We start from the raw sequence: 27,037 nt of genomic DNA on the forward strand, positions 1-27,037 counted from the left end.
AGAATGGCCTTCATAAGACAACTGACAAATGCGAAGAATATTTGAATGTAGTTAGGTCTGCTCCAACGTCAATCATACTGACCACTTTTAATTTTCAGATGATGAACTTGAGGCTGCCTCAATGTCACTTGCTGTGTCGTAAACTTCAAATGTGAACAGAGATCATGGACTGGGTGAACATCTAGCTTTATTGCTCCTTTGACTATTATCCTACTTGAAATTCATAGCTGCTGAAACTAATCCCATTTCTCAGAGACCATTATTTCAGACTGATAATTAATGCCAATTTTTGATCAAACCTCTAAAATTGTATCAAAACTGTAAATACGATATATCCCGCAAGACTGTAAAAATGTGAAAATTTACACCATCCAAAAGTTTATCAAATCCTTTATGTTTGAATATGTTAAAGTAGGTTCAGATTGATTTATATTAGAATTTATTTATTTTTACAACAAAGTAAAGTTTGATTATTTTTCAGTTAGATGTCATGGTCAGTTTAAATGACTTTTAAGAAATAATTAGTAGAATAAAACAACGAATTGAAGAGATTAAAACGATAAGAATAATAAAAGTACAACTATAATTCACAAAATAAATCCGGACGGCATATTTTGAGATCGGCCACTACTTTTCTCCAGAGATTTCTCAAGACTTACAAATGCTATCATAAATCTTGTCAAATGATATCATAAGGGCACAAACTTTTAGTATTGGCGGATACCTTACTACTAATAAAACAAGTCACCCTGCAAGCTTCACTCTTGCGGTAATATTAACTGTTTTCAGTGAAGAAAACTTGTTAATAATGATGATGATCTATCGTTATTAAATCAAAACTTTAGAACGGCCGCAATCTTAAATGAAAGAAGCTAAACTCAAACACAATCACATGCGTAACGAATCAGAGGAGAATCATCAATGTACACAAATGTACACACAGTTTAATAATTCCTTTGTAAATATAAGTAAAAAGGAAACTCATCTTCAGAGTTGCCACACATATCTCGGGTTTTGCTTTAGATTCAGCACGTGAACAATAGTTCAGCAAGGTTGGGTTTTGAGAAACAGAACTGAAGTCCTGTCTTGTTCAGGTCTGAAAGTTCGTATCACGCAACACTGTGAAGATAAGGTTCTTATCACGTAGGCACTGTCATGAAGATATGGTTCTGCAGGGGGGACTAGAAAGCTCGCTCTATCTGTTTCAATCTCAGCACAGTTCAAAGGTGGTTAACAGTTGGTTATTCAGTTGAGAGATCTGAGGAAAACGTTCATGTGGTCGAGAAGTTTGTCTTTAGAGGGGAGGAGGAGACTGGGCACGTACTTCAAGCACACTTCTATAGCTAGAACCTGAAATAGAATAGACTGTCAGGAACCTTATTTCAGATATTTATACTGGATTTAAAAAGATATCACTTAATATCCGCGTAAGAATGTTTCTGTTCTTTAACATACACCCCTACGACCCCCCTATCCCGCTGATAAAACCACATAGCCTATCTAATCCCACTTATGCCACCATGCATGACTAGATTAGAAGTTAACAGGTGTTTATGTTTTATTGACAGATCCAAATAAATGCCATCGATTAAATACCAGTTAAAACCGCATCTTTAGTCGCACGGGAAGCGCTGAGTGAAGTGTCATCAGATTACAGACTGACATGAAACTACTGTAGTGTAATACACTAATACGGTAGTTTTGAATGTTGACTGCCATTAAGTGAGTCTCCAGGCTGATATGCGTGTATTCAGTCCCCACACTCAGTGATTTAACTGTTTAGTGTGTAAGTTGGCCCCTCAGAACACTGAAATGTGGAACAAGGGTCCTCTTCTCGGTTTATTTGTTTTTTGGTTGCATATTTCGAATAAGATTTCTTTCGTGGTCCTGCTTGATATCAGAAGGCAACTTCAACACTATAATAGCCCCCCCCCTCCCCCTTATTAGTATAACCCCATCTCTCAATTTAATTTCCTCAATTTTACCTGTTCGAAGTTGTTGACGGTGTTTGTAGCAGGGTTCAGTATGTTGTGAAGATGTCTCTTTGTTATGGAGGGGTTTGCTTGACACATCACTCTGTGGACTGTTGTGTACAGTGACACCTGAAATTAAACAGTCAAACTTCCGGAAAGGACCATGTTGTGGCCAGATTGACATATACTGGACTAGCTTAATTGATCGTAGACTTTTTATAAGAATCTCAATAAGCTGGTAGTGTAATTAGTTGGAACAATTGAACCAACTTATTCCCGGAAAATTCCTGATTTGATGTCCTCTTTAATTGGTAGCATTTTTAATTATCTTGATAATCTGAAAATCTGAACTGGGCAATTAAATTACGGTGGACTACCAGACTCGCATGATAATCATGTCGAAGTCGTTCAGCTCACGAAAATTAAAATAATTATAAAACGAAGGCCCTGAGACGCTGTATAATCCTACTTATTAGCAGGAATAATGATTGCTGTAATTTACTCACAATACATACTACACATCATTAACCCTAATAGTCTCTTCCTCCAGGGATTACAAATCCCGTCCTCAGCAGAAGTCTAAGAATTGACTAGAACTGAATTGAGAGCGCTAATAGCAGGTTTAATCGTACAGGGAAACTTCTTCTCCTCCCTCTCATTACAGTTCACTGCTCATTACCGAGCTAAATTAGTCCAGCTAACTGGAAATTAAAAGTACCTTGTACAGTGCCTGGTGACCACCGAACAGTTCGAGTAGTTGTAAAGTCCTCTTAAAGTTGGATTTCTGAGCGAGGGACACCATCTCTCCAGCCCTCCACTTGTCTATCTGCATACCAAACATCCAGTCCACTGTACTGCACAGCACACCCTGCGTGGAATGGTAATATTTTAGAAATCTGGGGGAGACGTATTTTATATCGAATTTTGTTAATTCTCAGATATAATTTACGCGTCAACTCCCCCCCCCCCCCCTCTTGCTCTCTCGTGTTGATAATAAAAGTCACGGCAGATGGTCAAGTTTTAGCATCGTATCGTGAGTTGTCTTCTGTTTAAGATATTGACATCTTTGAGTGCGGTGTTCTATTCTTCGTTCTTTTGTTATCTTTAAGTTACATATTCTCGAATGGTTAACTATTTGTAGTTGAATGAATATGTAGTGGAATTACTGCGATGCAGTAAGACCGAAAAGATCATGATGTATGTCGATACCCTGATATTAATCCTGGAAGCCCTCCTTCTATACGTATTAAGAGTTGTAATTGGTTCCCTTTTAACGCCTACCTGATGGAGCTGGGAGGGAGCTGAGTCGGCGATGTTTTGGAGCTGGTCTATGACGTCACTAATCTCCTGCTCTGTGACGTCATCAGCGTTCTCCTGAGTCATGCTGTGAACTGTGCTCACTGCTCTTGTAACCTCGCTGTAATATTTGAGTTGTAATACACCTGTTTTAGCGAGTAAGATAGGAAGGTTTTGTGAATGACGGTAACAACGGGGTCATATTTATTAAATCGACCTTGTAAGAGTAGGAGGTACACGATTTATAAGCAAGTTGTGCACTAAAACAGAGCCCATAGTTATTTCAAGAGCAATTTTAGTTTATCTTGGGTTTATTTCCGATACCTCCCACAGTTACCGTCAATATGACCCTTACTTGATGCTACACTGAAACACTAAATACCTGAGATCGTTGAACTTGATGGATGTGATTTCCTCTTCCGGAGTTTGGTACGCTTCCAGTACACTAATAAACCAATGCAGTTCTTTTACTTGAGCCGGAAACTGAAAGATCGTCAGTTTCAAACTAAATTTCAACTTATTTAAATTGTCGGAAAATTTGTAAACGGATGCTACCAATGTCAAATAACCCGCAGTAAACTGAAGAGACCATTATGAAAACTTTGGAGGGCAGATTCCCCTGTGAAGTACATTCCCAGGCACAAGTCCATTGTGTAACAGTTAACAAATGGATAATGACATCGGCTAAATTACACAGAGTAAAGTTACGAACTGTGGCTACTTTATGAAGCAGAGGGGGGAGTTTACCAATTATCTCTTTGTCAAATGTTGGTCAGTGTACTCGTTGTGTGTTAGGTTTAATAACCTCCTCCCGCACCAGCTTGGTAACACTGAGTTTCTTACCGGCTTGTTTTGTAACTTAAGGTTGTCATGACACTTCGTATGATGTCATGTCACGTGGTATGATGTCACGTGATATGACGTCATACCACGATAAGTGACGTCATGTCACGTGATGTCATATCAAACCACGTGATCTTGTCTCACCTCTCGTCTAAGGAAGGCTAGAGAAGGAAGCACGCTCTTGAGAAGAGTATCCGCTGCTTGTTTTCTCTCCACCGTACCCTCGCTGGATAACACCAGCACTTGAGCAGCTCTGGTAACCTGGTCTTGGGCGTGTTGCAGTTCCAAAGTGCTGCTTACGCTCTCACCTGCAAACACACATTTAGCTTGTTTTGTGTCGGCCTATTTGGCGTATAGCATTTCTATTACGTTGGAATATAAGGAGCATTTTCCCGATTTAAAAATTGTAATGCGCACTCTTTCGTGACCTCGCGAAGAGTGACGTTACAACGCGTAAAGCAACGCAGGCCAGCATAATAACGGTGCGCTCTTATTACAAACTTCAGAAATGCACTTTAATAGCGATAACATGTTATCGAACATTTTTTGTGGCAGTGTTCTTTAGAAAAAAACTTCTAGCTGAAATAGATTTGAAGATTGCCTCTTTTAGCGGCGATAAGGACAACAGTGCTCTATCATTTACGTTGTGATTCAGATTGTTGCACTTTTTCATTTCAATTATGGTACATTGAGAGTCACTCTTCGCTCTTGCAATGTAGGGAGAGCTATATAACAAATGGTTCGATTATAAAGTCAGCTTTATTGGACTGGAGCTTTATTGGACTGTTCGCTACATCCTCCAATATTAATATTGGAACTTTCTACACCACCTTCATGTTAATAGCAGGGTGGATTAGTATTTGTTAGTACACGGAATCACGGATATGAACACTCTCCATGTTGTTTTCTTTATGTCACACTCGATACATACTACACAGTGTTGGTGTACTAGTTCTATATTTATAGTTAATCTTCTATCACTATCGTTAGCATAGACTTCCGTTATTCATGATATTATATAATCCCCCAATTCATTTGGAATCTTTCGAGTTTGAAATTTCTCTTATTTAAAAAACAGAGACTGAGAATATGGTCGCAGTAACAACAAGTTTTGCTATTTTGCTATTCGTCCTGTGTTTCTTGATGGTCGAAGGGAAATAATCCCTGACTTTATATTATCCTCCAAGTCTGTGAGATTTTTTGCCGTGTTTTCTTTCGTAATAATTTGGGACAACTGTGTCATTTGTCTGCTTAACTATAATGTATTTTCCAATTTACCCTCGACTATAATATCATCCTACATGAGATGATAACGAAATTATATCCAGGTGCTGAAAACCTTGGAATCTGATCCCGCTTTCCGTGGCCCAATAACCTGACAGGTTTTTACCCTAATAACCCCCGAATTTCGCACTCCAGCAGTTTCTAATTAGGGTTAACAAGCCACTTTAAGTAACCACCACATTCTAAAAAGGCATAATGAGACTGGCTCCCTTGCGTGGTAGAGCTGAGAGGAGAGCATTTAGAGCAACTCACCAGATGGCAGAACACCAGCTAGAGAGAGAGCGAGTAAGAGAGAAGACTCTGAGAGATAATGAGGCCCTGTAAACAGTCCCTCCTCACAGCCCGCTAGTCCAGTACTCCACACTCCACACTACTCCACGGCTTGACATTGGAGTTATTCGGCCTTTCCCTCGCGTTTCTTTATGATATATATCCCTACAGTTACTCCATTATGTTTGTGACAATAGATATCTCTAGAATGATTTTAACGAGTATTTGTTACCACAAATGCTTTATCTCGAGAGATTTTAACATGTGTTTGTTACAGGTATGTTTTAGCAAGTCTGAAAGGGTATCTAGTGTACGGCGGAGCTGTCAGTACTAAATACAAGAAGAGCGCTCCTGTTGTGTGACGTCATCACTGCTACTAGCACTTGTTGTGTGACGTCATCACTGCTACTAGCACTTGTTGAGGACCAGCAGGCCGTGCTAATTACGTAATCTGCACCTCACACAAAGCCTCATTAGTGTCAACAGTATCGCCCAGTCCCCCATTATACCCTGCCAGATCGCCAGCAACCCCACCGCTCTCTCTACCAGCTGTGTTGTGGCCGGTACAGAACTCAGTATATAGGAATACATTGCCAATGTTTATTGAGATCAATTTGGCTGTTACTACCCCAGTGCCTGTCTGATATAAACCCTACTGCAGCACCTGTTTACCAGATGTTATACCTTTCCTTGCTTCTCCTTCCAGTTATACTCGCCCAGTCACACCACTATCTCGCTCTGGTGTTTCTACCTGTCACGTGGTGTGACGTCATGTCACGTGGTGTGACGTCATCACTGTTTTTAGCATTGCTCCCCGCATTGTCTTTTGCTCAGTCACACCACTTTATCGTGCTTAGAGCGGACAATATAACATCGCTCAGCCAAACTAGTGCACTGTTCGAGCTAACAGAGCCCATCAACAACACCCAGCCCTGGAACTGCAAGAGCGGACAAAATCCCGTCATGTTCAAGAACGGCGTCCTGGCAACCCGAGCTAAGAGTATAGACTTGGAGCAGAGAGTAGAGTTGGAATGTTTGGGGTTTTCTGTGTTGGTTATGGAGAGTGAGCGGGTTTCTGTGTGGTACGGAGATGAGACCCCCTGCCAGGGCTTCATGATGACTACAGACAATCTGTTGGTGAATGACTCCAACACTACCATTTCCTTCAAGTTCGTCCCCAACTTATTGTTTGACGTTTACGAAGAGGAGCCGACTGATGAGTGCGCGAGACAGGAAACAATGCTCATCAGAACACCCAGAGTCGCCTTCACATTTGAAAACGACACCGTCTCTGCGTGTTATGTAGAATCACCCAGATCTACTTTGCTCGTCTGTAACATGTCTATCATAACTGGAGAGGGTGATGTAGTGTCCATGGCTACTGGTGCAAATTTTATCTCCATCCCCAAGTTTGTTCAAACAATGAGCATGACTCAGATAGAGTGCGCGTGTGAGTGCCGCATCAGTAGTAACAATTCGTTCAGCACCACTAGAAAGGACATTCTTGGTTTCACCCCAAAAGCTCTAAACGAGACCGTTACAAATGCTCCAGAACTGCTGCTAACTTCAAAAGGGAACAGTCACATCATCCTCATCCTAGTTTACGTTTTAGCGTTCCTCTTTTTCGTGTCCACCATCATGACCATCGTGTTCCTCCACGTCTCCAGACGACTTCACAAGCGCCTCCACCGTGTGTTAGGAGAGCAGAGGAAAGTGCTAAGTGGTGCGTGTGGTCACCCCGCAAGTCAGTGCAGGATGAGTCAGCGCGTGACCGGGAGTGCGACCGCGCCTCCCAACTGTTACGACGGACATTACTCGACCCTGCACCGCATTAGAAACGAGTGTCATCACTATAACACAGTTTCCCTCCGATTGTCCGACTGTATTGAACTGCGCAAAGACGCTGATGAAAAACCTGTGTATCAAAAATTAAATTACAACGATAAGTTTAATGATATTGAGGAGTTCTCAATGGCGACTTCAGTGTAGATTTTTAAAGATGTTTACCTTTTGCAAAAGTTTTATTTGGCCCAGGTTCCGCTATTGTACAAAATAATATGGACTATCAAAATATAATCTAGTTCCAATCACTTAATTTTAAATTGTTTCGTTACATAAATGTACGTTAGAATAATATTGATAACAATTGTGACTACGAAGCTGCGCATAGCCTTCATTTCTCAATTTTAAAGTTTTTTAAATAATTATTTGAAACCAAATTGAATAGAATTTGTGTTGAATTTTTAACAATACAGTAAGTTGTATTGTATTATTACTCTCGTTATCAATTGAAATATTTATTGGTTATTTCGGAGTATCATTCTCTTCAGTCTTCAGTAACGAGTAAGATAACTCATGGATTTATTCACTAACAAAAATAAAAATGCACCTAGTCTAGCCAGTGACCATATATAAAGTAGAGATAATGAATCTTAATACTGATCTTTCCATGAAGTGAATGAGTTCTATGATTGCATAGAGATTTGACTGACAGCATTTTGTTCCCCAACTAACAGTTTGGTTCGCCAATCACCGTGACAGTAGTAAAAGTCAGAGAAGCAGGCTTTATCGGACTGATTTATGTTAACATGAATATAATATCTGTCCCATTTTATAGGCTTGTAGTGGAACGTACATTGTTCATGCACTGGAGATATACCTAAATAATATAGAATTACACAGACTATGGTACTGTACGAGAAAAAACTTGTAGGATTTTTTTCTCTCATAAAAGTGGCACTGGTTTATTGTTTAGCAAAATCAGTCAGTTATATCTGCTTTAATATATTATTTTTCTTGCCAATGCAATGGTTGGTGGTCGAGAAGTGAGTCCACATGCTCCGTTTTGTGTATTCTGACTAAACACAAGTCTGTATAAGCTTTGTTTAAATGCATTTGCCAACACAATTATACAACGTTAAATTATGAGATGCCTGATCCTCATAAGAAATGGCTCATTACTGCAGACTAATTGCTGCATGCCCGTAGTCCAGATCTTAAAATTGGATGCATACACTGACTAATGAAGTTGAGTAAACGAGCCTTCTTAATTTAGAGGAAGATATGGAGTTCCGACTTAGTGTGACCAGTGATGTTGAATCAATCTACAACCATCCAGGATGAGTGTAAGATTGCAACAATATCAGGCAATATCAGGCGATTGTAGGGTTTTTAAGTAAGCTGCTAGGAAGGCTAACTCCAACAATAAATCGCAATCAGCGAATTTCACACTTTTAAGAGTTAGTTTAACTTTGACTTCCTGGCATATACTATGAAACATGAATACGTTCCATGACTGCTTACTGCTATACACAGCTGTACACGACATTAAATGACGTAACAGTGCAGCGATACGCATGCCACATTGCCTCGGAAAGTCGCCTCATTCTGATCTGCGCGCGCAAACATTGCGCGTTTTTTGCGCTGGAATCTAATTTAAACTTATTTCGCGCAATACAAAAAGTCTCAACTTTTGAGAGGGCTTTTGTTTTACCTAGTGATATTTCCTCCAATATCTTTGAGAAAATGAATTCTTTGGCACGTGAAACCCATCTGTCATCTCTTCTGTTACTTCTTCGATAGAAATGTGCCTGATAACATGCCAAAATGAGTATAAATTATCATGAAAACGAAGTAAAGCTGAAAACCAAAACAAAACAACAAAAGAATACAATTATTCAATTATCAATGATCTTATTGAACTTACCTTGGCCAAAGAGTTTCGCACAATAAGTGAAAGTGTGATGTACACATTAGTAGATGTGATATTGTATCGTGATGCTTGTAGAGCGTAGCAAAGCTTCGTCCATTCTGCGTAACGCTTGGCTAAAAATACACCATTTGTAACAGATATTATACAGCTGTGAAAGTTTTAAGAAGTGTACTGTGTACACGCGGAGATAATTAATTATCTGAATGCAATGGAGCATAATTAGCAGTTTTTCTAGCAGTTATTACAGGAAAATGAGGTAATATAGTGCTTATTCTACAAGGATTAGAGACACGAGAGAGAGAGAGAGAGAGAGAGAGAGAGAGAGAGAGAGAGAGAGAGAGAGAGAGAGAGAGAGAGAGAGAGAGAGAGAGAGAGAGAGAGAGAGAGAGAGAGAGAGAGAGAGAGAGAGAGAGAGAGAGAGAGAGAGAGAGAGACAGACAGAGAGAGAGAGAGAGAGAGAGAGAGAGAGAGAGAGAGAGAGAGAGAGAGAGAGAGAGAGAGAGAGAGAGAGAGAGAGAGAGAGAGAGAGAGAGAGAGACAGAGAGAGAGAGAGAGAGAGAGAGAGAGAGAGAGAGAGAGAGAGAGAGAGAGAGAGAGAGAGAGAGAGAGAGAGAGAGAGAGAGAGAGAGAGAGAGAGAGAGAGAGAGAGAGAGAGAGAGAGAGAGCCCTGAAAACATATAACAAACCTCTGTTGGAAGCCTGCATTTGAGCAAGATGAAGCAGCATGTCACTCAGAACATTGCTGTTGTTGCAACACAGCCAGTGTACGACTCTGTTATGAGGTAAGATAGAGAGTGTGTACTCTACTAGCATCATGTAGTATGACATCTTTGTGTGGTACACTCTTACACCCACATTACACAAAACTTGTTCCAGGTCCGTTTGTGCTGTCGTTTCTTCGCCCTGTGTGATATTATCTCGGTAATTAAGATGATTAATTTTTAATTATTAAAGTTATTCAGGGTTAAGTAATGTATATTTAAGTTATGTGATTATACAGGGTGGGCCAAAAGTCAGTGTGCAAACGTTGGCCTTAATAGCTCAGTCACTGAGTGCCCAATTGAAATACTTCCTTCTGGTATGACTTAGTACCACCACTGGTTCGAGGAATTTGTCAACTCGAAAAATATTCGCGTTCATTTTTTTCAAATGGAGGTTCATTTTCACATTTATTTGATAGTTTGGATAGTTAAGTCGGATCAAGCTAAATGTTATTGAATTGTGTTTGGCCATTCGAATTACGTTTGTCCTGAAAGAATTAGAACTGTAGCTTCTCAGATGACCGAGATACGAAGCATAACGAGTTTATTCATTACGTGTGATCAGGTGATTGGTTTACCTAATCACGTGATTAGGTGACCCCGTTAACTACCCCGTTAAACATTATGGGAATTGTTAAGGGTGCCCAATTAAGGTGTCGTGTCACGGTGTCACATAATCACCCAGTCAATTTTGTTAACGAGATACACAAAATGCTTGATAACTTCGTCATTTCTAATCCGTTTTGCCTCATGTTTTCAGATCATATGCAACATTTGATAATCTACCGTCTCTGAAAAAATTAGGCGTTCAGCATGTTCAGAGAAAACAATATAGGTGTTTTAATATTGAATGGGCGTGGTCTAAAATATTCGAATTTTCAAATTTTGACGACGGAATCCTCGAACCAGTAAGTACAGTATGCCATCTGCAAAGCAACAGCTCTCAAATATAAAACACGGCGGAGGTATAAGACCCAACGTTTGCACACTGACTTTTGGCCCACCCTGTATCATTACACTGATCTCAGTGAGGTATCAAATGTGTCGTCTCAACTTTAACATTCAGTCTACCTACTTAATCAGGACATACTGGATATTCTACATTTAACACTTTTCCTTCGTCACTAATAACTGGGCTGATGCCAAGACCATTTTTTGATGAGGTCCATAATATAAAACACTCATAATAATTGCTTGTTCTCTTGGGACATAACCATGATAATTATACCACGCACGGAAAGCTGTTTTCGAAATTAGAACTACTTTTTAAACTGACTATCTATTCAGTGTAACCGATCAGATAGCCTTTTCAACAACGAATAAGTCTTCTGAACGAGAAGCCCATAGTTTAGGTATTAACTTTGTTTGAGGCACCGTGGTACCAATATTGGAACCCAGAGATTGAGTGTTCGAGGTACAAGCCAAGTTTCAGCAACCAGTATACTGACTCGAATGAACAGGATATTCTGGCTTTGCGAATGTGAAGAACGGGTCATGGACGCAACAACCAGGCTAACTGTTAAGAAGCACTACTACTACTACTACTACTATGTCGGAGCTAAGTCCGATCTACGCCAGAAAACCCCCTCCATATATCCCTGTCCCGCATCAGGGTTCGCAGTTCCTCTTTAGAGTTTGTCCCAACTTCCTTCAGTAACATAGACAAGTAGCTTTGTCTTGGTCGGCCTTGCTGTGCTCTACCGTGCGTAGGTTCCCATAAGACTAAATCACTGGCAAGTAGCTCAGGATGTCGGATGCAGTGTCCCGCCATTTTTAATCTCCTGCTTCGTAACTTGTTTGACAGCCTTGGGAGGCTACCATACAAAGTTATATTGCTGACCTTGTCCTTCCATGAGATACCCAGCACCATACGCAACATCTTTGTGTATGTCCCGTCCAAACTTTTCTCTTGAGCCTTTGTCAGTGTCCAGGTTTCTGATCCGTAGAGCAGTACTGATTCACAAGCCGCTATGAACAATCTAATCTTTAGGCTCTTTGAGAGTTTGGATTTCCAGATATCCTTCAGTCTATGTAGGGCACCCCACGCTGTTCCCTTTCTAACCCTTATCTCCCTATCTGTGCTCTCAATCCAGGAGCCTAAGTAGATGAAATCATCTACATTTTCTATGGCTTCCCCGGATCGACTTTGTAGGTCGCTAGATCGATCCTCCATATTCAGTGTCATGACCTTGGTCTTGCCTTCGTTTATGTGTAGTCCCACGCTTGCTGCCGCCGATTCTACTCTGAGCAGGAACTCGTTAGCCTTGTCCATGTCCTCAGATATAAGTGCTATATCATCTGCAAAGTCCACATCGGTGATGATCTTGGGCCCCACTCTTCTGCTTTTTCTACGTTCGAGGGTGAGTCCAAGTCGCTCCGCATCATCGCCTATGGCTTGCCTCATACAGTAGTCGATGACTATTGCAAAGAGGTAAGGTGCTAAGGTATCACCCTGTAACACACCTGCAAGTATCTCGAACAATTCAGTTTCTCCGTCTGGAGTTAGGACTTTGGCCATTGTCTTCTCGTACATGAGCCGTATAAGCTGCACGATTTTGACTGGAATGCCGTAAGCTTCTAGAATCTTTAGCATTTTCCCACGATGTACACTGTCGAATGCTTTCTTAAAGTCTATAAATGTCAGAACAGCTGGCAGTTTCCGACTCTTGACACCCTCTATAAGACGTCTCAGTACCAATATCTGTTGAGTTGTTGACCTTCCTGGTCTGAATCCATTCTGGTTTCTACGCAGAATTGTCTCGATTTCTGGCTTCAACCGGTTTAGAACCATCTTGTTTAGAGACTTGGCAACTAGGGATGACAAGCTTATTCCCCGATAGTTCATTGGTTCGCTAAGGTCGCCCTTCTTTGGAATTGGTATGATGTTGGCAGTTGACCATTGGTCTGGTTTCTCACCTAAGACAAATAGTCTATACTTAGTAGGGACTACACTGCACTCCAACTAGGAGTTAGGGTCTTATCTTTTAGACTGGCTCTATATATACAATATACAATGTACAAGCAATAAAGTGCGTTACAAATACAGTATAAACCTAACAAGTAAACCCTTGTGATTTCCTGCACACATTTTGTCACATTTTGTCTTGTAACGTTCTCTTGTATTTTCTCTGTTTGATGTATCAGGGAAGTTAAGGAAGTTCAGATATGTATCTCACTGTGTACTGACATACGTGTAATACGTGTATCCTAGTTGTATCTCACTGTGTATCCTAGTGTAATCTAGTTGTGTCTCAATGTGTATCCTTGTCTGGTCATATATATTTTAAACTTGCAAAATGTAGGGTGCTGTGAGGTTTTTGGCCTGATGTTAATTTTGCATGACTTGATTAATAATCGAATTTTAAATAAAACTTGATTATAAGAAATTCACCATACTGTGCTTTGTTTCGAGCCAACTTATCAGCTTATATCACGGTCTTTAAACAGGCCCGGCAGTTGCACTACCACATCTTCACAGTTCACATGTATGATATAGTGTTCGGTTGTGCGGCACGACCGAACAGTGTTGTGATAAATTATGAGATGAGAATGGCGCTGGTCAGTTTTGAGATAACACAATTTACCCGGTCAGCAAAGCATCATGAGCACAGAGGGTGAATAAGGTACACAGTTGTTAAGATAAGAGATATGGAGGTTGAAATGAGAGGTGAAGTTGTAATGGACAGTACTGTTGCTGGTATTCTTGCAAGTGTGGTCACCCAACTTCATGGAGTTCAAGGTAATCACTTTAGCAACCTATATATAGAACACTCTGATCGTACGACTTCTAAACTGTGGGTTATTCCAGTGCGGTCATCTCATTATTAGATAAAAACTCAGTGGGAGGTGGAACCTATCAGTTATAACATGCATCTTGTATACAAGCTGCCGCCTCCCTAGTGTGGTCGGTTCTACAACTGGCTGTCATAATACTACATAATATACAGTTATAATACTATGTACATAATATATCAGGATATAAAGTTATAATACTACATAATATATCAGTATATATATATAAAGCTATAATACTACATAAATATGAGACTATCAAGTTCTAATATCACACATTCCACAAGGCCAAACAACTGATATATGCATATCTGTTAAGAACTGAAAAAAGGCAGACGGTATTATCCACATTTCGGGTATAAATAGCAATAAAAATGTGTTTCAGATAATATCAGGTCGTGTCAGGACACCACTATAGATAGTGGAGTGGATACTTCAGATAAACTGGACAGAGTAGACGATGACCTTGCTTCTATCATATCTGAAGTGAAATCTATACAGGTATTAAAGGTGTAATTTATATGGCATTATAAAATTGTGCAGACTTTATAAATTGTCCGTATCAGGTGATTCTGATGTGACAATTGTGTATATAATAAACAAATAATAAATAAATTCTAACATTTATTACACGCTTCGACATTAAAATTTACCCAACAAAGATGTACATTTAAGTCATTCAAGCGAGACTTAGTGTGGAAATATCAAGATTTTAGATTATGCACTTCTCCCACTTCTTTATTAGTTCAGAATTTATGGACAAATATTGGTATAAAATTACCAAAATTATGCACTTTCATATCAGTTCAGACATTATAGACAAATATTAAGAATATTATCAGAAGCTAAGTGGAAATAAAATGTCTTTAGGGCATTTTAAAAACATTCTACCGATGATTATGATCTCACTGAATAGTGTAGCACTATGTAATAAGGTCATCGGTTATTAATAGTCTTCATCGTTATCTTTATTCATCTTTATTAATAGACTCGATAGTTGGCATGCGCATGATTACATCACTGTTCCGTTACATAATAATATGTAATACTAAAAACCCACCGCGCTGGGCAAAACGGCATAATTTCGAGAAGTGACAACGCAGTAAAAGTTTAAAGTTAACTAAAATTGCGCTATTATTCTAACGTATATTTTACTCACAACAAAAAAGAAAACCTACTTTTCAACTTCATTCGAGCTGAAATTGGTTCATGCAAAAAGTCGCTTTTCGGTCATTTTTTTGTGTTTTTATGCAGTTGTCGGGGAGATTTCCTCCAGTTTAAAATATAGTATAGATATAAATAGATTTTAGAGATTTTTTGGAAGGGATTTTACAATCTACATTATTTTCAATTGCTTATTACAATAGCTTAGAATACATTAAAATGTTGGTCATTCCACTGTACTCGTAAGCATTCGTTTTTAAATCATATCTTGATTAAGATTTGTTCAGCAGGGGAAGAAAGAGCAAAAGTTACTGAACAGTGACAACACAAATTCAATAATGGAGAACATAACTCTAGCACTATCCAACTTGGAACTTAATGTCAACAAGGGTAATTCTGATTCTACGATTCTTAATCCGAGAGAAATTGTTTTAGAATTAGTTACATGGTCAGTCGACATGTTTTAAGTTTCTTCGAGATGATTCGAGTGTAACCACAGTCCTCACACAGACCGAGTTTTATCGAGAGCAGACAGCAGCAGATCACCTGTGTCACTTAGTGAGGACGACAGTCTAGAGCGGATGGTGGATCAACTCTTTAAGTAAGATACATTTGATGTGTCTTCTTCAGAGTCGTTATGTATATTTCAAGAATGAAGAATGAAGAATACCTTTTGTAATTTGTAAATTTCATTAACGTATACAATCATTATCTGATTAGTCGCCTAATTTGTATTTATGTTGTGTCAGTATCCGATACTCTGCTATTTGGTGCAGTACTCAGTATCCGATACTCTTCCTATTTGCAGGAACGTGCGGAGTCTGAAGAGTATCCTGGTGGAAGAGACAGTAGAGACAGATCAGGATATACCGCTGAGCGACGACAGTGAGCAACTCTCTAAGCTCATAGAACACCTCTCAAACAGTATCAGTAACACCAGATCACATCATCTGAGCAGTGAGGCGGGATCACGTGACTCGGGAGCGCAGAACGAACCGGCTGCTGTCATGTCTGTAGACTACAGCAGTGAGGATATGTGTGGGACAAGTAGTGTAGAGGACTCCAGATTAGTGGGGTCATGTGAGACGGAGTCATGTGAAGAGGGGATGGTGTCACGTGATGAGAGATCACAATGTGACACGGGATCACGTGACGACAGTATGAGGGATGCAGGTGAAGGCTGGGAGGATCAGGGTAGAGGGAGGCAAACATATGATTCCCACGAGCACCTGGACACAGACAAGATATTTGAAGAGAGCACGGAGTCGTACAACTACTCAGGAACGGAGGAAACACACGACATGGTCAGTGAGGTAGAGAGTGAGAGTGATAGTGAGGGTTCTGTATCCACTTCTTTGGAGTATGGGTATATTCCGGTAAACTATACTATAGTCGGTAATATCAGTCAGTGTAAAACACCAACACCAACTCCCTCACCTAGCAGTGGTGAACAAATTATATCCGTTCCTCATATCTCATACAGCGGTACTACCAGTGGAGATTTCATAGATGAACCAAGGCGAAATTACAGAGTTCAGCATCTGGAATCAGATGACAACAGTTTAGTATCATGCGATCTGTCGTTTTGCGGAGAGTACGGTCTGGACGATAATGGTTATCTAACTGTAGATCAAGAACAAGTATACAGAAACCTAGCTCTGCTTCCACAACTTCCAGTCCCTCTAAAACGCTCCAAAAAGGATGTGATAGATATCTACAACAAGATAAACCAGGATATGAATTCCCTGACGAGAATGGTGGAACCTGAGTCCTCTTACTCTGATTCCTCTCACCAGCCCCCTCTTGACTCCACTTCCTCTCACCACCCGGACAGACACAACATGTACAATGTATCAAGGATGCTGTCTGATAATTCACAACCACCAGCCAGTAACTCAGCGGACCGGCTACTGAGTGGTATCAAGCATGAGGCGGGAGAAACAAGGAGGTTACTGGATATTGACACTTCAGATGATACATCCAGGTTATCGAGTAGATATATAAAAAGTGGACGACTTCTTAGTGGTATAAAGAAAGAAGCTGTGGAGACGCACAAGGTTCTGGATATCTGTGACTCTGAGGAGAAAGTTTCAGGTAAACTGCCAAGTTCAACAAGTAATATAATCTCTGAAGCATTAGAAGAAGACGACAAGACAGGAGAGGAAGTTGACCTGGAGTTTATAGAGCTGATGAGGTCAGTGAACCGAGCAAACAAGCGGATAGAGCGACTTAGGAACGATCCTACCGTCCAAGTGAGCCCTGGAGAAGTACCCCAGGATGAAGCTGAGTGGGACGACTTTACTCCGATACTGGAAACTCCTCCTAGAAGTAGGAACACCAATAAGAAGGTAAGTGAGTCTGTATCTGAGACAGATTCTGAACTCACTTACCACACTTCACGGTCTAGTTTTACAGAGGAACACCTGAGTCCACAACTCAGTTTACCACAGAGCTCCCCACCCAGTTCACCAGGTGCTGACAGAGAGGTGAGGATGGTTACCCGGGATTACCCCGACTCCGATACCAGTCTTCACATCAGTGATCCTGAACACTGGCCTATAGCACATGCAGGATTGGAGGTTATCACTAAGGACCACCTTTGTGCACCCAGCTTCACTGATGCTGTGGTGAGTGTGCCGCTGCTGTTAGAGGGACCTCGTGAGGATTTACAGGAAACTAAAAGTAAACGTAAGCTTGATATGTCGGGAAATCTGGAAAGTAAACCCTCAGTTGAAGAACTCATTATTAATGTCGAGTCGGTGAAGGCAAGCGACGTCCCTTTAAATGATTCACTTAAGACCACCAAAGAAACCTCAAGCAAACAAAGCTCATCCAAAACCTCTTCAAGGACTTCAATAAAATCTTCCATGGTGAACAAATCCTTGAAAACGAAAGAGTTTTCAAAGCAGACATCAGCCATTGAAAAACCAATCAATGTCAATGATCCATTCGACGACCATCCTAAACACACAACAGAAGAGATCCCAGACTTCTTGAGACTGTTCGTACGGCCAGGTGACAGAATGGAGGACTACGTACCAAATACTGCGCTCCTTAACGCTCTTCTGGCTAACTCTGGACTCACAATCATACCCATCACACAGAAAGTGGACGCTAGTATCAATACCAAGTATGCGGAGGACACATCGGATAGAACTTCCAACATGTCTGACGATAAAAGTTTTCCTTCTTTGGATGAAGACAGAAAGATAATTCCAAAAGAATCTTCAAAATCTGGACCGGTAACGTGGGTGACAGGTTCCCGACCTCCCAAACTAGAGAATCTTACTAAACCATCCAGTTTAAAGTCTGCAAGTACAGGTAGTCCTGTTACAAAGTCTCATTCTAGAAGCCTGATAGAAGCTATGGGAGGTCAGTCAGACAAGTCACTTTCAAAACATTCCTCAAAGAGTAGGAAACCTAAGATTCTTCTCAACAAAAAGGCGGAACCCGAACAGATGTACAATGTTCCAAAATCACAACCCTCTCAGGTACTAACATTCGACACGTGGACTTGCACTGATCCAGAGCCCAAGACAGCGGAGAAAGGAGTGGAGACTACCTCAGTTCAGACAGAAGACAGGGCACTGTCTCCCATTATTACAATGGAGTTTCCTAAAATGAAGAAGTTGAAGAAGACAAAGAAGAGCAAGGCTCCTGCACTTAAAGCCACTCCAGCTCCGGCTTCTCCTCCCATTATTGCTGTTACTGAAACCCCCATGCTTACTGTACCTGCCAGAACTACCTCTAAGCCAAATCAAGAAGATGACCCGGCCTCCTGGAAGTATGATGGAAATGAGGTACCGGAACTGTCAGACTATCATGACAAAGCTCTGCCATCTGACGAGAAATCTGACAAATCCCAAAATACGACGATCTCTGAGAAGCTTCCATCTGAGAGGCTTCCTTCTATCAAGGAAGAAGATTTGGACGATACAATCTCGTCTGGGGACGATGGGATCTCCTCAGATGACGAGACAAGTGGAGTGGTTATCCAAGTTAAAGGCAAGAACTGCGACAAAAAAGACAAACTGAAAGAAGACCTTAACAAAGCTCTGCTGGACGCCCTTCAGGGCAAAACTAAGATAAACCCGGCTACACTGCGAGGGTTAAAAGCACAGATAATCAGACAGTCAACTGAGTTAGAGGGAGCTAGAAACAGGTTAGCTGATGCTGGGAGTAGAGTTAGGAGCATGGCTCAAATGTTTAACATGGAGAGACCTAGTGCCACTCCTTTAGATGAGTTAATGTAATCGCACTGAATCTCATTTTATTAGAGTACTTGATGGAATTGATATTTTGTTTTCGTTAATAATTCAGCTGAAAATGTATGTAAACTTTTGATGGGTAGTTTTGAAAACTTACGTTTTTGATGGCTTGTTTTGCTTTGTCCAAATGTTTCTTGAAGATCCCCTCGTCGATGATGACAACTTTAGACTTGATGACGAAGAAGAGGTAGGACAAAGTAGTCGTGATGACAAATCCTAGCAGGACCATTCCCATGTGTAGCAAAGGTGTAATGTAGTCCTGTAGGGTTACTTTATAAGTTTGATCAAACGAATTTGCTGAAAACAAATATATATCGAATCTTATGCAGGAAAAAAATTGTTTTAAATTTCATGATTCGCTTCCTATACAATTTTATGTATTATTCCACAATTCTTTAAATATAATGTTATATTATGTATTATCGATGGGTAAACGAAATTTGCTATTGCAAACTATAATTCTGGTAAATTATTATTGAAATTGAGTTCTGTACGTACGTGAGATTTGGAAACAGAAAGTAGACTTCTCCCGAAAGTAGTGGAAGCAATGGATTGCTGAGGGAGGAAACTTGGGATGAACAGACCAAACATGAAGACCATACAAAGCATGGGTATAGTTCTCTGATCACCTGGGGAGTATGAATATGTTAACCAGTTGAAATCAGGAAGTCGTGAACACTGAGCGCTGCTCATAATTGTAGATGTGTATTGACGACATAATATTATTATTATCAAACGCCTTTTGAGTCGCCTTGATGAGCAGCGTGTATCAAATTACACATTCTATCATTTAGAACCATTCGTACATTATTAGAATTAGAATCAAATTAACATATTATAGTATATAAATGATAAGTTAATGAGTATAAAGTATGGTATATTGGTACATTATAAATCATAATACTTTGAATCTCTCTACACGTCTTCGTGCGTCGCGCATCGCACTAGCCCTTAACAAGTTTGGGGCATTATCGCGCGCAGCACTCAATAGCCAAGGTATTATGGTATTGTAAAATAGTGTACAAGCTGTTGCTGGTATAATCAAGTTACTAATCTTAACAGCTGTGTTCGTCTGTATAATGAAACATTGGTTACGAGACACAATACAAGGGCTCAAGGGTTTTTGCATAATTTGTGTAGGGGACACTAGGGTTTTTGTGTAATTTAATTAGTTATCTCTCTACAAGTCTCCTACACGCTCTAAAATCTAAAATAAAACTAAGAACTGCACACTTGGTGTCTGATTTCAGGTAGCAGTTGCAATTACTCACGATGAGAAGCGTTGGTCATGTATCTGGGTTTCTTTGCCGCGTGTGTCTCGTCTGAGCTGGAGTACCCGCCACTACTACCACTATTACTCCGGATATGTCGTCCTTCTCCGTCACTCTGACGCTGGGATACACGACACTGTTAACTCAGTTATATGAGTAGTACTGCTCTCAAGTAGAGTAATAATTCTTAAGTTTTTATATAAAATTTATACCCCCTCCAGTTACAACAATAGTGGAAATATGGTATCCTGTAAGACGATATTATACAAATACTAGTGTAACCCGTGCCTACGGCCGGGACTTCACTATCGCAGTTGAAATGCAAAAGTATAAACCCGCCTATTATATTCTTATATTCGAAAACACGCATTACATTTTCGTAGTTAAAACGGTGCGAAAGTGTGAACTCGCTCTGTCCAAACACACCGCAATTTAATTCTGAGTGCCCCTCACGTATCTTATAGTAATATACTTGATAGGCAATCTTGAGGTCCCCTGCCAAATTACCTAATTATATAGCAAATCTGTTATGCAAGGGGAGAGAGAGCGAGAGAGGGAGAGTACTGAGACACTTTAGTATCACATTTGGGTCACAAAATGATCAATTAAACCTTTTATTCTGTACCACATAATACAATTTCGTGCTGACAGGAGACAACTATTCTTGTTACAAATCAGTAAGGCCTTTTGCTGAGCAAACATGGTCCAACTTGATGATTATGTCACCTCATTTTGAGAAACATGAGTTGTTAGATAAATTTGTGGTTGTGAGCTGGTGATAAGAGTAATTACTACTCAAACTTTAGTAGACTCTAAAACTGTGTTTTTAACACGATCAGTAGACAGTAGAGATAAAACTTTGCAATAATCTAATTTAAAACTAACCAAAGATTCAGGACTGTCTGGTAAGTTTTGGTACATTTGTTGGTTACTATAGCAACCAGGGCTCTTGGAAGGGCTATCAGCCGAATCATCACTTTGTTTCTTTACAAAGTCCAGGTCGCTGTACGGTCTTGCTGGCTCTATCAGATCTGAGGAGTGAACAACATCAAAATAAACTTTTAAATGAATTTAAAATGTTCATACTGTCAACATGAAATATGATCTCATTAAGATGTGGCGTTTTTAGGATTCATCTTATAAATTTCAAATGTCAATAAAATTCCACACCAACATGATGGAATGAACTGATAATCTGCATAAAGAGGAAGAGCTGAGCCCCGGCCCCTCCCCCATAACGCCCTCCCCCCCCCCCCCCCCAAGAAGCAGCCACATACCTGGAGTTTTCTCGAGATAGACCACAGTAGCACCCTGCTCAGCTAACTTCATGGTCAGCACACTGTTGTTCTGTTCCAGAATGTCCTGCTTCTTCTTCAGCTGGACGTTGTCGTATTTCAATTTCTGGATTGTGCTCTGTAGGCCGTTGATGTGTTCTATTGCTTTACGCAATACACCTGACTTCTGAATCTGGCAAATAGGGAGGGTTAAAACTTGGAGCTGAGAAACGTGTTCGCAGAACAAGTTGAAAATATACTTGAAAAAATTCGATGGATGAATTTAGGACTTAGGTGAATTAGGAGATTAGGTTTGGCCACTTTACGGTCACTATACGGTAACAATATCGGCAATTTGATCAAATTTAACAAGATATTAGTAAATCGAGCAATATTTTTTCTGCAAATCAAAATTTCCTTCAACTTCGTGAACATTTATGTACCTTAGTGTCTCTAGGAACGAGCATGTCCTTAAGCTCCATTATTTTATCATTGATAGAGTAGCGGTATTTGCGTTCTACAGCGTTGTGATTGGTACGCTTCTCCTCTGGCTCTTCTTCTTCTTCTTCTTCCATGTGCTCTTGTTTTACACTGTGAAATTAGGGGTGAAAAATATTATGAGTGAAATGCCTTGAGTTTTCAGAGCATGCAGCAAGTATATCTACATTGATTTTACTGTGATAATGATTAGATCGACTAAAAATCATTTAAGTGAAACAATTAACTAACCTGATTTTAGTTTGCTTAATAATAGGTTTGGTACAATTCACTGGTTTCACTATTTTTAGAGTTGACGGTGACTCGTCTGCCTTCAGATTTACTGAAAAGTAGTCGTCAGTTATGTACAGGGTTAAATGACCATGTTCGATTTCACGACATTTTATACCTCCGATTATATTTGGGGGGGGGGGGGGATATACTTTAATATACTTTAATATACTTTAATATACTTTAATATACTTTAATATACTTTAATATACTTTAATATACTTTAATATACCTATATTATCTCGATTCAAAATTTGGCCGCTTAATTTCCCCCCTATTTTAAATGTTTTCGGATCATCATAATTATTTAATCTGAGTATCACAGCTTCTATTTTTCAAAATACATATAAACAGATGATGGCAATAAATTTGTAAAAACTCACCGAGCCCAGGTTTGCCCGTAATGGAGATGTGGTTTACTTTCTTGTTGCCAGAGTTTGAAACTTTGCAACTTGACTTAGCACTGATCTCATTTTTAACCTGATTGGAGCATAATTTAACCAAATTTACAAATTCTAAGCTAGGTCTTACTAGAAACGATACCTGAATATTTAAAATAATTCATATGATATCATGCGTTCTTTAAAGGCCAAATTTTCGACATTATGTGCAAAGATGGAGTCACACATAATGATAATTTACCTGTTTTATCATAGGTATCTTAGCAACTTCTACTCGATTGCCGTTGAATCTACCATTCTGTGGGGACTTGCTAACTTTAGTGACGGCGGCCACTGGGGGTGATTTAACTGGCATCTGAGCAGACTTTACTTGTGGCATTGGAGTAGCCTTCACTTGTGGCATTGGGGTAGGCTTCACTTGTGGAATAGAGGGACTTTTAGTTTGTTGCATCTGAGGACTTTTCACTTGGTGCATCTGAGGACTTTTCACTTGGTGCATCTGAGGACTTTTAGCTTGATGCATCATCTGGGGACTTTTCACTTGGTGCATCTGAGGACTTTTAGCTTGATGCATCATCTGGGGACTTTTCACTTGGTGCATCTGAGGACTTTTCACTTGGTGCATCTGAGGTGAATTGACAAGCATCTGGGGTGACTTAACTTGTGTTTGAGGTGACTTTACCATAACCTGTGGTGATTTGACCTGCATTTGAGGAGACTTTACTTGAACTTGATTTCTATGGATTTGCACTCTTCCATTGCTGAAGGTGATAGACCCCGGAGAAGGATCCTTGATGGACTGTTCCCAAGCAGTGATAACATCTGTGCTATTAGGAGATAATCTCTCGTCCTTAGGTGTGATGTTTTGCTGCTCCCCGTTACTCGCAATCTCCTGTTCAGATGGCTGGTAGCTAACAGCAGAAGTAACTTTCCCTTGTTGGGAAATGTACATAGGCTGAGGTGGGGAAGTGTGAGGTGGTGTGAGGGTGGTGACTTTCTGATATCCTCTATCATTTGGGAGGTAGATACGGGTCTTCTGGTTCATGTTGATCTGATTTCTATGTTCACTGCTAGGTCTCACAGAAGTGTGTCCAACTCTAATCTCCTGTTTCACTGGAATTTGTCTCTGCATTGGTAGCTGGGTTACTTTTACCGTTGATCTTCCCATGTTAGGATTAGACTTTGTTTGACCTTTATGAGGTGGAATTCTTTGAGTTTGATTGCGGATAGGTCGGATAACTGTCTTCTGAGGCATGTACTCCTGAAATTCATTTCAATGCTTAGAAAACTAACATTACACAAATTAAAATGTTGCATTTACTTTTAGACTTTTCATTAAAATACTCAAAACATTCCATAATACAAACCTTGTTGTTAGCAACATTTCGATATTGTGGCTCCACAATCTGTTGAGCAACTCTAGGTCTCTTGGTACCAATATAGCCTTGATTGCTCGGCTGGGTCTGACCTAAAGAGTAAAAGATGTAACACGAAAATTTGTATTTGTTACAAAATCATAAGCGTCATTTTCAGAGGACTCTATCTAGATGATCGTTACCAATGGACTCAATTAGTAATAATAATAATAACTAGAAATTTATACATCGCTTTATAGCCAAAGAGAACTCAAAATCTAAAGATTCAGTTCAAGCCATCTAAAGCGACTCATGAGCAATGAACATGTACATAAGACCTTAGCATTTTATGAAGTATGGGTTTTTATGAAGAAGTAATATGAGCAATAAAAAATAGTAACTTACCATTTGGGTAAGAAACGTCTTTCTTCCTAATGTATTCCTGCTCAATGAATCTGTTTCCAGACTCATCTTGATAGTATGTCTCCTTTATATAGAAGTCATTATCATTATCAACTTCCCCAGTTCCCAAATCAGACGTTGCAATATTTTTGTTATATGAAGGGTGATCTTTTTCAACTTTAGGAGTGTTATTCAATGTTGTATATGTCATCCCAGATTCCTCGTCATATGGAGATGTGACAGGAGTTTCTAGATTAAAAGGAGCAATGTAGTTGCTGTCTGGATGAGCAGTGAAGTTCTGGGAAGCTGGAACAGCTTGCATTTCATTGTAAGAACTGTAGAAATGAGTGGTCAAAGAGGGATCATTTTGTAAACTGTAGGCCTCCGTATTATGAGACATTGGATCAAGGTCACCGTCTGTGCCCAAAGCGTCAAGAATGCTATCAGAGGTTGGTATATTGGCATCTGGAGTAATATTGTCTTGAAACCAAGAGTTGAATTCATCGATGTCTGAAGCCTTACAATCTGTGTTGAGCATGCTCAAGAAATCATCTGACATAGCTGTTAAGTCTGTTGAATTACTTCTCAACAGCTCAAAGTTAACGTCTGCTTCTTCTTCATCCATGGTTAGTCATTTTTGGAACCCTATCGAGCTACTGAAGTTGATGTATCAAGTAAAATATTTAAAATGTAAAAATCAACAATGATATCTGAATTATAAAAAAAGAATAATTTTTGAAGTTATAATTCAGTTAAGGTAGTAGTCAATAGGTGATTTACTGGATTTTCATGAAATTTGTCTCAAATCAATTTTAAAGTAATTTCTCAGGTGGTGTAGAAACACCAAGACTGAAAGACTTCAATCATGACACTTCATAGACGATTTTTAATCAGATTTACTCATACATTGCATAGAACCTAGAACCTGTTGGCGCCTCCTCCCCTTTTGGTGCCCCTCTCTAAAATTGAACAAATTAGATGATTTTAGAGGATACACTGGTAAAAACTAAAAGTGTTTCTAGAGCCCTTTGTTGTGCCACTGTGCCCATCGATGCCCATACCCATTTGGTAAAAAAATGGGAAATAAACTGTCCCACATTCAAACGATGCCCACTACGGTCAGCAGGACCTTTTATTATGCCAATTGTGGGGTTGCCTTATGAGTGGATGCCTCACAAAAATGACAGACCACACAAGATGACAGTCCACATATTGTAGCTCAGGTTCTCTGTAAGATTTGTACCAAAATGAAAGAAAATAAGTTTATTAGCGCTTCCCGCTAAAGAATTATATTGAGCTAGGATTTCTTATATAAATATGAGCGTTTTTGCCGTTCTTTCACTGCACCGAATACTACATTTTGAGTAACAGTCTGTTACTCAAAATGGGGACTCAAGTTTACAATATAACTCAAGAAGACAAAGAGAACGAAATGGAGAAGAAGGATGAGTACTTGGAGAGAGTGTTGAACGTAGAGAAGGCCACTTTCACCCCAGCCGTATTTCTCACAACTGGAGGCATGTCCAAAGAATGCAAGCGGGTTTCTAAATAGAGTGGCAGACCTCATCGCCAGGAAAAGAAGAGAGAGGTATTGCGATGTGGTAAGACATGTAAGGACAAGAATAAGATTCGCTTTGTTAAGAACCACACTCATAGCTCTACGAGGGTACAGAGGAAAAAAATGGACAGCAAATATGAGACACCACTATCAGAAGTCTCTTATAACTTCATCCCTGCCCCTATGATGGAGTAGATGTGTATATATCTGATTGTTGATATTTCATATTATATAATATTGGTAGCAGTGGACAATTTCCGTTACCTCTGTATATTATTGTGCTCTGCCAATTGCAACATCTGAATTACTTTATTGTATATTATATACTGTTTGACATTTTCTATTTTCCAATATAACTCAACCCAGCATAACGTAATTCACTCAAAGACAACTCTGGATCTACAAAAAGAGTTGATATCGTGAATTAAGAAGAAAAATGATAAAAAATTCGCACTGTTACGGCTCCACAATCCGCATGCACCATTTCCGCCAGCCAAGCTACAAATGGATGGGTCGGGCATCGTTTGACAAAGCCTCACAGAATGAAAGCATGTGTGTCTCACAATATTAACATGAGCTATTATAAATTTCGTAATAGTAATTTTTCATTCAAAAATATTAACAGCGTTAATTTAACTCAAACAA

At 39.7% G+C, this 27,037-nt stretch overlaps 2 protein-coding genes across 2 annotated transcripts; one reads left to right on the forward strand and one right to left on the reverse strand.

Moving 5' to 3' along the window:
• Positions 1–542: 542 nt before the first annotated feature.
• On the reverse strand, positions 543–25,498 carry LOC134819628 (uncharacterized). Its single transcript, XM_063829662.1, has 20 exons — positions 24,838–25,498; positions 24,445–24,545; positions 23,319–24,338; positions 23,060–23,156; positions 22,638–22,728; positions 22,352–22,499; positions 21,912–22,101; positions 21,520–21,665; positions 20,635–20,755; positions 19,862–19,992; positions 19,461–19,622; positions 10,065–10,281; positions 9,373–9,491; positions 9,160–9,256; positions 4,257–4,420; positions 3,652–3,752; positions 3,255–3,390; positions 2,692–2,841; positions 1,986–2,102; positions 543–1,350 (listed from the first exon to the last, which is right to left on the reverse strand). Exons 1-20 carry the CDS (start codon positions 25,457–25,459, stop codon positions 1,246–1,248), a joined length of 4,035 nt encoding a protein of 1,344 aa, XP_063685732.1. The 5' UTR covers positions 25,460–25,498; the 3' UTR covers positions 543–1,245.
• LOC134819634 (serine-rich adhesin for platelets-like) lies at positions 13,730–19,466 on the forward strand. Its single transcript, XM_063829676.1, has 5 exons — positions 13,730–13,878; positions 14,317–14,432; positions 15,383–15,485; positions 15,606–15,696; positions 15,904–19,466. Exons 1-5 carry the CDS (start codon positions 13,788–13,790, stop codon positions 19,346–19,348), a joined length of 3,846 nt encoding a protein of 1,281 aa, XP_063685746.1. The 5' UTR covers positions 13,730–13,787; the 3' UTR covers positions 19,349–19,466.
• Positions 25,499–27,037: the final 1,539 nt, after the last annotated feature.

The sequence above is a fragment of the Bolinopsis microptera genome, chromosome 1 (assembly GCF_026151205.1).
Source record: "Bolinopsis microptera isolate Bmic1 chromosome 1, MBARI_Bmic_1.0, whole genome shotgun sequence".
Classification (NCBI taxonomy): domain Eukaryota; kingdom Metazoa; phylum Ctenophora; class Tentaculata; order Lobata; family Bolinopsidae; genus Bolinopsis; species Bolinopsis microptera.

Bases quoted from the DNA above. Each gene is read 5' to 3' on its own strand.
- LOC134819634 (XM_063829676.1), top strand. From the start codon at position 13,788: ATGGAGGTTGAAATGAGAGGTGAAGTTGTAATGGACAGTACTGTTGCT. The intron at 13,879-14,316 runs GTAATCACTTTA...AATGTGTTTCAG, and splicing joins CCAACTTCATGGAGTTCAAG to ATAATATCAGGTCGTGTCAG. The intron at 14,433-15,382 runs GTATTAAAGGTG...AGATTTGTTCAG, and splicing joins CTGAAGTGAAATCTATACAG to CAGGGGAAGAAAGAGCAAAA.
- LOC134819628 (XM_063829662.1), bottom strand. From the start codon at position 25,459: ATGGATGAAGAAGAAGCAGACGTTAACTTTGAGCTGTTGAGAAGTAAT. The intron at 9,492-10,064 runs GTTTGTTATATG...GTGTATTTTTAG, and splicing joins AATGCAGGCTTCCAACAGAG to CCAAGCGTTACGCAGAATGG. The intron at 2,842-3,254 runs GTAGGCGTTAAA...CATTCCACGCAG, and splicing joins CTCCCTCCCAGCTCCATCAG to GGTGTGCTGTGCAGTACAGT.